Source organism: Daktulosphaira vitifoliae, unplaced genomic scaffold (genome assembly GCF_025091365.1).
Source record: "Daktulosphaira vitifoliae isolate Bord-2020 unplaced genomic scaffold, ASM2509136v1 Scaffold_2, whole genome shotgun sequence".
NCBI lineage: Eukaryota > Metazoa > Arthropoda > Insecta > Hemiptera > Phylloxeridae > Daktulosphaira > Daktulosphaira vitifoliae.
In genome coordinates, this window is record NW_026099573.1 from 13,050,173 (window position 1) to 13,064,840 (window position 14,668).

Sequence of the window (14,668 nt, forward strand, 5' to 3'; positions counted from 1 at the left end):
CAAAATTAGAATTTACTAATTATAATCAGTAACAATAATTATTAGTTCATTTTTAAACAATAATAAAAATGTGTTTATTGTATAAATAGAGTATTATTAGTAAAATAAATAAATTGACTTTTTATATTTACAAATATATTTTTTCAATAATTAAAATGAATATTTTATTTTGCTATCAAAAAAGTTAGAACGATTAGGCTACATTAATCCAAGACCCTAAAGTACAATTTTTTAATATGCTCAGAATAATTGAAAATATATAATATAACAATAATTTAGATATTATACTTATATAAACCAAAAAAATATGTTTAAATATATAATAAATTCAATCAAATAAAAGAGACCAATAATTTTGTTTACACTAAATATTTTTATATAATACAAAATATTTATTGTAGAAGTATTGTTAATTTTTTTTTTTTATTCCTTTATAAAATAAAATATTTTTAGTAATAATAATTATAAAAGGCACTATTAAAATTTTAACACCAAAAAAAAAGTAGTAAATACTTCTGTTTAAATAAATACATAATCATATATCATTTTTACCATACCTCTTCTTCTTCTTCATTTTTTATTACATTTTCAGAATTTACATCCTGTAAAATTAAAATAACTAATTAATTGTATGATCTCAATGATCAATTATCATAATTAAACTAGATAATTTGACCACCAAAAACTAAATACAGTCCTATTTTTCATTCATATTAAAATATTTAAGACTTACCGCTCTAATGTCATCAAATTGCATATTGGGTTCTGCAGCTATACCACCAAACTTATCTAACCATTCTGGAATTTCTTGCTCAGCCTAATAAAATATTACAAAGAAAATATCACAATAAATAAGTCACAGTTAATTAAGTTTTTTTTTAAAGTGTTAGTTGTTCAATTTTACTCCTAAATATTAGTAATTCTAATTCTTAAAATGTTATATCAAAAATTTCATGAGATATTTAAGACAAATGAATAAATAATTTTAAGGATTAACCAAAAAGTCATTATGGACCTTACAAGTACTAGATTTTTGTGCACTAAATATACATCAGTTGATCTTAATAATCTTCTAAATAGTACTTATCTAATTTAATGCAAAAAATTTAGTTGTAAAAATAAATTTAATTATTTACTAACTTGTTGAAGAATTCTTTTTAATTCAGGGGCTAAAGCTTGATCATATTCTGGATCAAAAAATGAAACAGCTCGACCAGCATTTCCAAGCCTTCCAGTACGACCAATTCGATGTACATATTCATCTACAGTTTTTGGTAAATCAAAATTTATAACAGTGGAAACGCCAGTTATATCTATAATTAAATAGAAAAATATTGTAATTAACAGTTAAATAAACATTTTGAAATTATGAATGTGTAATATAAACAAAGATATCTAAAAATGTTTAATTCAAGGTTATTTTTTACTCATTCATATATAATTCATTGTAATATAAAATAGATATGAATGAACTATATACATTTTTCAAATATAAAATAAAAGCAAAAAATATTGCTACCCTTACAGCAACAACAAACAATTACAAAATTACAGTTTTACTGGAGAATCAAAAAATAATTTGTCTCATGTTAAACTTTACAACTTTACATCATCACTATATTTTATTCTATAAGATTACTACCAATGCCTATAAAGAGTAATTCTTTTAATAGTAGCTATTCAATTTCTTTTAAAATAATTTTTTTTTTTTGGCTTTTTTTAGTTACATATATAACACCATTTATCTATTAGAAAATACATTTTATGTTTATCCTTTATGTTTAATAAGGGTATCAAGTTTATTCATTTTAATGGTAATATATATATTTAATTAGCTAGTAAAATAGAAAATAATTTAATTAGTAATAGACTGGTGGATAAAAACTTTTGTATTAGTACTAAGAAAGTTATTAAGATCTTTTTATTTAGTCACGGAAAGGAGTGAGATTGAGAAATGAATAATGATAAAAATAGCAGCAGCCTCCAGTCAATATTTTAAATTATTTATAACTTCTGAAATACTAGTTCAAAAGTTGTCATAATTTTCTATTTTTTATGTTAATTAGTTATGTACATTTCTATCAGAAGAAAATAAAGTCGAAACCATTATACACAACAGAACTATAAATAATAAATATATAATTATGATTATACCATGTAAAATTTATTACTAAAACGGTAGCACAGTGGGGTCATGACAGTGTGGATGTGGCATAGTTGGAACAAGTATAAATGATATCTGACAGTCTTTAAAATTACTATCATAAGAAACATTTCAATGCAAATCTATGATAATGTTCAATTTTAAGAAATTGATAAATTATACTAAAAGCAAAATAAATTCCCATTACCTTCATCATTCCTGATTAGTAGTTCTTTGATATATAAGTGTAATATATGAATAAATATTTATTATAGCAATTAAATATAGTATGAAATAGATATTTAATAATTTAGTATTATAATTTTTACAGAGAAATTATGAAATATTATAAAGTAGTTATTGCTTTTATGGCAAACTTGTATAAAAATTGAAGAGCTTGATACAAAACATTTAAGAAAATAATTTGTTGTTAATTATGAATTAAAAGTTTTACAATTAATTTTAATCATATTCCAAAATATACTATATATATAATACACTATATGATTTTTTCTATCACCATTAATTTTAGACATTATTATAATTAGTTAAAAACTATAGAATATAGTTCTGAATATTTCAGTTATAGTATCATTAATATTTCTATTGGGATGATTTATAACAATATAAATATAATAAGTGATTTCACAAAATTTTGTACTTTTTTTATAATTTTACTGTTAATAGTAATTATATAATCCTGATCATATATCAATCTAAACAAAATCATTTTTTAAATATTTTTTAAAATTTTCTATTTAATGATACCAGTTTTTAACATTCAAGTTAAACTAAATAAAGGTTAAAAGTTCAACATTTTTACATTATAAGCTCTTATTAAAATCAACTTTGAAGGACTACAAAAATAAATTGAACATGACATTTTGAATCAAAAGTTTGCATGGATAATTTTAACATATTAAATGTAAATACTCGTTTTTATAAATTAGTAATCTAAAAAAAAGAGGCGATGGAAATTAATCTAATTGCAGATTTGAAATCAGTATTAAAATTTTGTTAAGTAAAGTATATTTTGGTTTATGCTGATTAAAAAAATGTTTCATATTAGTGGTATAATTTTATTGTGTAATTTAAAACAAAAACAAATTTTATACTCCTATGAATTTGGAAATATTTAATAAAAAAAAGTTTTTTGAAGTTATTTTTTACAGTAGATATTTGTCTAAATTTTAAAATTAAGGAATTTTGTACAATATTTGATGACTATTAATTTAACTAGATTAAAAAATAGGTACTTTTGACGTATTATCATCAAACTTGGTACAGTGAGAACTAAGAATTTTTCTGGACAGACATAAAAAAAAAAAATTGTTGTTAAAAAAATCTACTCAATATAGCATAATGTTGAGACATTTGTTTGAATTTCTAAAATTAAAGAATTTTCCAATATTTGATGATTGTAAGTTCAACAAAATTAAAATTGTGTTTTTATAATGTATTGGTCTAAAATAATAGTGTCTAAAAAAGTATGTAGAATGAAAAAGGTATATAAATAGAGTTTATCATAAAAAAATAGTATTGATCTAGAAAATTTTTTAGAAGTTATAGAAACATAAAGTTATAAAATGTAAAATATAATATCAAGAATTAATGGCTGTCATTTTTACCATGAAGACAAGTCCTGAGGTCAAATTTTTTTTTTCATGTAGTATATTACATATTGCTTTAATTTAAGATATATAAAAGTGTCAGTATTTCTGAAAAATTTTCAAAAGTTAATTGTTTATGGAAAAGTAGCCGTTTTAAAACCCCTCCTGTGGACAGATAAAGGTCAGATTTACAAAAAATTAAACAGTTTTAAGTTAAAAAATGTCGAAAATTAGTGATTTTTAAATTTATAATTTTTTTGGAGATTTCCCCCATTTATGGGGAACGAGGAAATTTTTTTTAATTTTTGAGCGTAATGTCTTCGACTAGATATAATTTGTGATATTTTGATGTATTGTTTATCAATATTGGTCCAGTGTTAGCTGAGAATGAGTGGTGACACACACATACACACACACAAAAAAATTTATAAAAACATTTCATAATGAAATTAATACCTTTTCAACTTTGCATTAAAGCTAAGTAAAATCAAAAGGTCTAATAATTTAGCGTATTAATTAAAAAAAAAAAAGTGTTTATGTTTGTTAAAGAATATTATAGATGAAAAAATAATTTTTATAATAAGAAACTTAATAATAAAATAATGTTACCGAGGCCTCGTGCTGCTACAGCTGTGGCTACCAGAATTTTCATTCGTTTAGTTTTAAAATCTCTAAGGGCTTTTTCACGTTCTGGTTGTTCACGATCACCATGAATGCTTGTTGTTGGAAAATCTTTTTCACTTAAATATGTTGCAATGAAGTCAGCATTTCTTTTTTGCTCCACAAATACAATAGTACCTTGACAGTCATCTAAATAAACAATCATTTTTAAATTTTTATTAACTTGATAAGAAATATATATAAATATATAATGTTAGTAAAACAAGATATATATAAAAATAAATACAAATAATAGATTTGCAGACAATTATTTGTTTAACCAATTGTGAACTCAACAATAATAACTCATATTATATGAATTATTATGTGTAAAAGAAAAATAAATATAATTGTCCGAGATAAATATTGTCCCAACAGTTATAACAAATTTTATTTAAACTTACAACAATATAACTAGTGAATAAAAAGTCAAAAGATTTTTTTTAATCTCTTTATTAATCTACTGTTAAATATATATAACCTTATAAACTATATAATATTAATTTATTTATATAACTAATTCCGACTTTGATTACTAGTTTTTTAGCTCAGGTTTGGCATAATTGTTCTAAATAGATTTGAAAAATTTTGTAATAATGGTAATTTAAATACAATTATTTTTATTGTTACTTAAAATATTTATCAATCATTATAAGAAGATTACCTAATTCTTCTAATATATCTGTTAAAACCTGTTTTTTGTCAAATTTTTTTACTTGCAGCACTTCTTGTGATACATCTTTACAAGCTCCACCAACCTCGCCTACAGCTACAAATACATAATCTGATTTTAAGTACATACATGCCATTTGTTGAATTTCACTTGGTAATGTTGCTGAAAACATAAGAGTTTGTCTTTCTGTCTGTAAAGATTAATAATAAAATGATTCATACATTGTATTAAAATAAATAATAATTATATGTCATCAATTAACATGCTCTTCTCTTTAACTATGAACATTTTTCTGGATTTATCACTTTCAATAACATATAATGGGCTAATCATTTTAAAACAGGAATCTCTGATTAAGGGAAAATGGGTCTCAAAATTAATAGCATATTTAATGATCTAATATTTATATATAAACAATTACTGTTGGAGTCATAGTATGGTGATGCAAAACACGCTCTATTTCTGGTTTAAAACCCATGTCTAACATTCGATCTGCTTCGTCTAGTACAAAAAAGCGAGTTGATTGAAAAGTTACTAAACCACGGTTAACAAAATCATTCAAACGTCCTGGTGTGGCTACAACAATATGTACTCCTTTCTATAAATTATAAATTCACTATTAATATTAAATAGTTTTAATTTAACCATAATCAATTTTTTATACCAAAATTTTGCTTTTTTGATGATAGGTTGCAGTTCCTCCATAAAGAAGTTCACATTTGATTATTGTTCCTCTACTTAGTTTTTTAGCTACCTCACATATTTGAATAGTCAGTTCTCTGGTAGGAGACATGATAACTGCTTGAGGTTCGCAATGGTCATAATCAAATATTAAATCCGAAGGATCACTCAATAAACTTTGTAAAATAGGTAGAACAAATGCAGCCTGAAATATTTTATGTTTAATTGAGAATATAAAAATTAAGTATAAAATAAAATAATTAAAACAGGTGCACTTTCAGTATTAAAATTTAGGACAAGACTGGTTACAATTAATATAATTTGGACAATTAGTAACAAAATTCAGCTTTGCTAGGGGCTTTTTGATGACTTTATTTTAAGTAGATAAGTAAAAGTCAAGGAAAAATTAGATTGAAAATTAAAAAATAAAGTATAGTATGCTTCCAGTAAAATTAATTTAAGGTATTTTTGCAGTTTAATATTGATTGATATCAAAGAGTGTCAATATTTGATTTGTATTTGAAACACTAAAATATGTTTTAACATATTTACTAAAAATAAAATGGTTTTTGACTTAAGAGATTGAAAACCCATATATGACAAATTACTAAAACATTTTTCTTTTTATTAATCATTTTTTTTAAACACGCTTTAATTAGAAATATATAGAATGATGTAAGTATTCCATTAATATACAAAATATTACAAAATTAATAATTTTTTCTAAAAATTGCTTGAATTTATCTCTAATTCATTTGTTTTTCGAAATATTGTTTTGTATGAGTTATTTCTTAAAAATCGAGATTTTAGAAGGTTTTTTTTTCATTTTAAAGAATACTATTATTTTCTATTTGATGTATGTTTAAAGAAATCAGATTTCTTAGAAAAGTATCTTAAATCTTAATATACCCCAAAAACATATTTTTATTAGACTCCTTTAAAACCAAAAACAATTTTGATTTACTTTTCTTATAAAAATAAGAAAATGTATTATGTACAGGATATCAATTTAAACAATTATTTAAACACCAAGAGTTGCATAAAAATGCTTACTAAGACTTCTATTAAATGATTTAATACAATAAAATATTTTAACAAAATTTTAACAAAATTTTGAGTTTTCTTCACAAATTTACTGCTAATAGTAATTATATAAGTTTCTGATTACATATCAATCTAAAAAAATAGAATATTTTATTCCATATAAAATTGTCTATTTAATGATAGAAATTCTAAACTTACAAGTTGAACTAAAATAGTATTTAAAAATTCAACATTTTTCATTAGAAACTATTATAAAAATCAACTTTAAAGGATCAAAAGTTAAAAGTGTTATTTTGAATAGAAATTGTACATGGATTATTTTTAACAAATCAAAATTCAATAATAAATTGATAAAAAAATTTTTTTTTTAATAATGGTTTCATGTGTTTCTAATTAGTAATAATCTCAAAAGGAGACACTACAGTGATGGGATACTTGATATTTCATGAAGTTATTCAATTTAAATGATATAAAAATTTAACAAACTCTGAATATAAATAGCATTTTTTTTTTAACTATGACAATCATTTATACATAGAAGAGAGGTCGTCATAAAATTTTTTTTTTTTAATTTATAGTATGTAACATAAGCTTTCATTTAACATATGTTTATTTTAACAGTATTTCCAGAACATATTCAAAAGTTAAGTTGAGAAAGATGAGTATTATAAAAAATTTGCTATTTTGAATACCTCCCTGTAGACATTATATTAAATAAAAAGGAAATATCTAAGGTGTCAATATAAGAAAAAATTATTTAGATTCTTTCATTTTTCAACAATTATGGCAATTTTTAGAAAAAAAAGTAAAAAAATGTCGAAATTTACCGATTTTAAGAATTGTAATTTTTTGGGAGATTTCCACCATTTACGGGAAATGAGGAAAATTTTTTTAAAATGTTTGAGGGTAATGTCTTCAACTAGATATGATTTGTTATCTTTTGATATATCATTGAGAAAATTCGATCCAGGAGAGCTGAGAAAATGTAGTGACATACAAAAAAAAAAATAAATACATCATGGTAAAATTCTCAGCTTTGATCGAAGCTAAAAATAAATTACAAAAAATAATCGGTTATAAAAACACACTTGTACTTACTGTTTTACCAGAACCTGTTTGTGCACTTGCCATCATATCTCTCCCTTCAAGAACTATGGGCAAAGAATACTTCTGAATGGGTGTTGGTACAGTATAATTTGATCTTTTTAAATTTTCTAAGAGCAATTCTCGTAAACCAGAATTTTGAAATGTAGTAATATGGTTTGGTACATTTATACCACTAACTTTCACATCAATATTTTCATATTTATCAAAATTTAAACCAGCAACCATAGTTACAACAGAATCATCAATATCTTCAAGATCAGGAGGAATATATGTTGGTTTTGGTATTGCAGGTTTCTCTAATTCTTCATTATTGCTGTAATCATTGTTTGAATTATGTTCATAGTTTCTACTTGTACCTTGACCTCTACCACGGCCACGGCCACGACCACGACCACGACCTCTTCCTCGAAACCCTGATCCTCTACTTTCATCTCTATAGTGTTGGGTGCTATACCCATTATTATATCTCGAATTACTACCATTTCTTTCTCTATGATCACCATTTTCATTACATTGATAATTATAACCATTACTTCCCCATGATTCTCCATTTGCGTAACCATTTACTTGATGGTTATCATTTCCTGAACTCATTGTATTACCCCAAGAGTCATAAGTTTTATGTTGTTCTAAATGGTCATAATCCTCATTGTTATATTCATTTTTATCAGCTGGTTCACATAAACCAGCTCCATAATTATGGCTATCATAGTCTCCATTATTTTCATAATAATCATTTGATTGAATTACTGGTATATTATTTACTCCAGATAACTCATCCCAGTTTTCTTCTTCCATATTTGTTTAGAGGTATATAATCTAGAAAAATTAATTTAACATCATTTTAAGAAAGGTATCAATATATTTTTAACTAATAACATATATTTTATTTCAATTAAATGGATTTGGTACAAAAATTGAAAATTAGACTAATATCGTGTAAACAGAAATTTTTATACACTTGAATTGCATCAATATTTGTATTTTATAAGTATACTTTGTATTACTAATACAAAGTAAAATAAAATCAAAAGAATTATACATTTATATTTATTTCAGTTTATGTATTAATTGATAAATACTAAACTCAAGAACATTTTCAAACTTGTTAGAACAATTATTACATTATTTCCTCTCTAATATTTATATCATGTTAAATGACTGAAGCCAATTATTTGAAATCTATTTTTCTTCAAAAATTGTTTTTAATTTAATTGGGGAAATTTTTAAAATGAACTATATACCCATTGTAAGTCTTTCAAAACTTTTAATAGCTATCTTGTAAAATTTATACTTAGAGACTTGAAACCTTTGAATTTTTAACAATCATTACTACATTATTTGAAGCACCTAAAGCTGTAAGGATCAAAGTAATAAAAAAGTTATTCCAAGATAATTTAATAAGAAAATTAAGAAATATTATCTTTTCAATAGTTTATATAGTAAATCAATGACAATTAGAACTACACTTTAAAAATTCAATGTAATCTTTAATCAACTCATAAGAGTGGTTGTTTTATTATTTTTTGCACTTTTTTATCACTCTCATTTTAATATAAATGTCACTTTGATTCTTTCAGCTCTGAATTTTTTATTTATTATGGTTAAAGTATAGCATGTTTCAATAATAATTAAGTAGAATTTAGAGTAAAGAAGAATGAATTATTCTAAATATATACATTAATATTCAAGCTTTTAATTTAATATGCGACTTGTATAAAACATTTAACTGTTTGTACAAATAATGATAAATTGCTATTTTAAAACTTAAGTATTATTTTTATACCATCTTGTAAATTTTGGGAAAATTCTTAATGGTTTTCACTAAGCAATATTTTATTAAGGATACAAAACTTAAAAAAATGATTAATATATATATATATATATATATAGAAGCAAAAATCTCAATACTTACCAAAACGATTAAATCTAAAAAAACAAGTAAAAAACTATCAAAAACAATTTAAACAAGTAATTTTAACAAAGCGTCTCACTGAGAGTAAAGACAAAACTGCTAACTTTGAATTAAAATTTTAATCTCATTGCTGACCAATGATAATATTTTTAATTTTTGGTTATAATAAAAAATCACATGTAATGTAGATAAGAATGACGGTAAGCATATTTACGCCATGAAAATGCCGCGAACAATTTAGAATCACAACATAACAATTTCAAATCAATCGAGAGCATTATACTAATAATTAGACTAGAGGTAAAAATCCGGCGTGTGCAGATATTTTAAAAATATATAACCAACACATTTCTACGCATGTCTAACACTCGAAAGCATAGACAAGTATACTATTTGAAAGATTGGAGTGGGAAAGTCATGTGTTAAATTTTACAGCAGAATATGTCTAGTTCAACAAGTGACCTATGTGATTTATTATTCAACAGTTATAGTTTTCAAATGTTTTAATTCCATTGAAAAAGAACCCAACCTTTGTGCGCATCTGTGACTTCTTTATTGCTTTTTATTAGTGTCCTTGAAATTATGTAAACATACGGTTACCCTCATAGTTTCTGATATCGAATGTCTACCTAAACATTAAATAATATTTACATTTGTCCGCTTATAATTCAATTTCTATAGCATATGAAACAATCGAACATTGATGACCAACATTCATAAATTTTAAAATTAAAATAGATTTACAAAAATTAGACTTATACGTAAAAATTAACTTTTATTTAATTAAATATCAGACAAAAAATTAAAATAAATATAAAAATTTTAATTTTGTTGATTTTACAAAATTAGTTTTACAAAGGAGCTAATTGGCTCCTCTGTAAAACTCCCCATTAAAATTATAAAAATTATCCTATTTTTATTTTTTATGAGTGGGTATGAAATCTACGATTAAACTTTTCTTTCTTTTCTTCTGCGTTTTTATAGACTTAAGGTCCATCGTCGCAACATCATATTATCAATATCTGTCTCTATCCTTTGCACATTTTTCTGCGCTCCTTACATTCAAAAGTTTCAAGTCCTTTTGTACTCTATCTATCCTTCTTTGTTTAGGCCATCCGCTAGTGCCGGGTCTCCATTTAATTATTAATCGAATCATTCCTTCCGTCCTCCACACGTACTCTGTCCAACTTATTCTCGTACTCTTAATAATAATGAATAATTATATTATTATTATTATTATTAATAATAATAGTAAAGTTCCTTATAAAGGTTACCAATTCTTCGTTGTTTATCATTCATACTCTACATCGTTTTTTCTCCTTGGTCCAAAATGTTTCATTAATATCTTTCTTTCTAACACTCCTAAATTATTTTGATCTGATTTTGTCGTGACCGATGTACTACATGCATATTAGGGTGGCTCTTATTTTATTAACTTTCAATGATCGATCCCGCCAATTTTTTTCGTTATTATATGAAAATCATTTGGGTAAAATTTGGTTTTATGTGAAATGATAGTCAGTTTTATAATTTTGCTGTTATCGCGAAATTTATATATACATTTACATTTAGTCTCACATGTTAATCTTATGAAATTACTTTCATGATATTTTTATTTAAATATTTTTATGTATTTTACTACTATTTGCATATGTATATAATTTATCATATTGCCATTAGTATCAGCTGATAGCAACGAATTACTCTTACTACAAAATTGCATTACGCCAATGCAACAAATGGTTTATAATTGGTGACTTTTATCTCTAATCGTAAACTATTTATGTTTGACACGGTAAGTGCAATGTAAACTATGGATATTTTATCATTTACAATTACATGTTGTGGTAGTTTTTTGAACTTAACATAGAATTTGCTATAGTTCATTGGGATTCTAACATTTTACTCACAATAGTTGGCAAACTAAATTGCGAATTAGAAAAGTGGGCATTATTAAATAAAGTTCAATACTTTGTATTTAACAGCGTCTAACTCTGGTCGATTAAATGGTGCTTGTGTATTATTGGAAAAAAATTAGAAAGAAGTATACTTGTTTTGAAATAATAATTCATGCCGTTTTTGTTGAAGCAAAATTTGTTCCGTCAAATGGTTCAAATCACTTTTTAAGAGATTTGTTAATGATTGGGAAAAAATAAATAAAACTGAATTTTCCATTTGGTCTAATGACAAAACTTAAATATATTTAAAAATAATAGAGAAAAAATACTACAAATCTCTGAAAAAAATTACAAAACGATTTTCTCACAATGACTATTGGGAATTTCTGGAGCTTATAGTAATATTTCTCGGAGAAAATTTAAGCAAGACTATAACATTTTATCAGCCTGGAGCACATCACTTAACACGTCGGATAAAAAAAGGTATTTATTCATTAAAAATGTTACTATATAAAAAACCGTTTAAATTGACTCTAACGGAAGAAATGGCTCTAAAAAGAATTTGTTGTTCCATTATTAATTGTTAGTCTCAAGTCTAGTTTATTGCACTTAATTCAATTGAAACTCCAGCTCTTTTTTCAATTATTGATTCCTAATATCATAAAAAAAAGAAATATGTATGAAGAATGTTTTTATATTTTGGGATGATGAAACACAAGAAATAATTTTTGTCATAAAAAGTGATGAGAGGATAACTAAATTGAATTTTGAATATAGAAATAGAATATAAATATTATGTTTAACGGAGTTTTGAAGTTCGTTTAGCTACAAAATGAAAATAAAAGCATACGGTATATAATCATGAATTTTTTGTTAAGATACAATGACCGCTCATGTTTTGTCGTAAAATGTAGATCGCAAGAAAATGACATCCGTATGACACACACCTGAGTCATATTAATTCTACAATGAAATGTGCAACGATTATGTAGAAGAATTTTACGACTCCTAATATTTATTGGTTATGCTTTAGAAATAAGAAACTATATGTGTTTACGTAAGTTGCAACTGTCAAGTTGTTGGGCGCCAAGCCTCAATGGCCAAATTGTTAAAAATAAAAAAAGATAAAAAGGTTAAGTTATTTTTTTTTAATTACATTACTTATGAGAGATTTAGATAATAAACACCAAGTGTAAAAAGATTCTACGTCTCAGAGAGCACAATCGCGAAATATTCTGGTTCAGAGATGCTTCATGACCAAATTCTTAGAAAAAATAAGGTGGTGTAAATGAGCTAAAAATCACTCTTTTATAGACCTGTTTTATGAGGGGAAGACTTAATGTTTTATATTTTAATTGCAAAATCCTTCTCATTGGCTAGTCAAGTAAACTTGAATAGACCTATGCGCAATCTATTATTCTACTAATTTGAGTTAATGTTTCATATTTGTATTGGTGTTTATATTTATGATCTTCCACAATAATGTGGTTTAATAGAAAAATCATCTGTATAAAAATATAAATAAAATAAAATCATAAGTGCTAAATATCTATTACACTGATTAACAACGGAACAAAAAAATAAAAAATTTTAAATAGAAGTGCATTATTTGAAGAAATAGGTGATAAAATACTTAATTTAAAAATCGGTGAATTGTCACATTTTTATCAAAGGACTTACCAGTCGTCTTAATTTCAGATAAGTCATCACAACTTTTTAGTCGATTTAACATAAAAAAACGGTAGCACAGTGGGGTCGAGGCACAGTGTGGACGAGGCATAGATGGGACAAGTATAAATGATATCTGACAGTGATTAAAATCACTATCATAAGAAACGCTTCGATGCAAATCTGTAGATAGTGTTTCCTTTAGAGAAATTGGTGAAATATTTTAAAAGCAACATGAACTCTTATTTCTTTAATTATATCCTGATTAGTAGTTCTTTGATTTTAAAATATAATATATGAATAAATACTAATTATAGTTTTTAAATTTAGTATGAAATTGTGAGGCCAGCTATGATGTATGGTTAATAGTGTTGGGCGGTTGATAAGAAAGTAGAGCAGAGAATAAGTGTAGCAGAGATGAGAATGCTTAGTTGGATGAGTGGAGTGACTAGAGAAGATAGGATAAGGAACGAGCATATAAGAGGAAGTATAGGTGTTGCGTCAATCGTGGATAAGATGACAGAAAATAGACTTAGATTGTTTAGTCATGGTATGAGGAAAGAAGAATCGAAAGCTGTAAGAACAGTTATAGAAATGAATGTTGAAGGAAGAAGAGATAGAGGAAGACCAAAAAAGAGATGGAGGGATGCTATTGAATGCGATTTGAGGACAGCTGATGTGAGCGTAGAAGATGTGGGAGATCGTGTCAAGTGGAATCTTAGGATAAGGGTGCCCGACCCCAAGTAGTTGGGATTAAGGCAAAGAAAAAGAAAAATATTACCAGATATTCCGGTGGCAATTGACATAATATGATTGTTATTTCGGAATGTACAATTTAGCGTTTAGTTGGGTTTAAATAATATAGCGTCAAATCAATTACCTACTCTATCGGTTGTATCTCAATATACACTACACTTTAATGATACAATAAATAAATAAACTCACACATACACACATATGCATTTATAACATTGTGTCTAATGTAAGTATAACATGATAAAAAGTAACCGTAAAATGAAAAAAATGGAATATAAATTTTATTACTCATATTAAATGTAATGTAACTCGAAAAATATTTGTTTAAATGAAAAAATATAAGATTATATTTTTATTTATAATTGTCTTTTAAACAACTTTTGTGCGAAACTTTTTTTTGTAAGTTAAATATTTTTTTTTGAGAAAATTAAGAAAGCTCATATTTTTGAACTTTTGCGAGGATTTAAAAAAAAAGCTCAATTCCAATCTTGAGGACTATTAGTATGTCATTAT

The 14,668-nt window shown here is 24.8% G+C and overlaps 1 protein-coding gene across 1 annotated transcript; it reads right to left on the reverse strand.

Annotated features, from left to right (window-relative positions):
- Positions 1-298: 298 nt before the first annotated feature.
- Positions 299-10,174, reverse strand: LOC126900027 (ATP-dependent RNA helicase vasa-like). The gene is made up of 9 exons (XM_050675384.1): positions 9,834-10,174; positions 7,910-8,737; positions 5,751-5,972; positions 5,508-5,684; positions 5,078-5,276; positions 4,363-4,563; positions 1,141-1,313; positions 734-817; positions 299-602 (listed from the first exon to the last, which is right to left on the reverse strand). Exons 2-9 carry the CDS (start codon positions 8,714-8,716, stop codon positions 549-551), a joined length of 1,917 nt encoding a protein of 638 aa, XP_050531341.1. The 5' UTR covers positions 8,717-8,737; positions 9,834-10,174; the 3' UTR covers positions 299-548.
- Between the last annotated feature and the right edge of the window lie 4,494 nt (positions 10,175-14,668).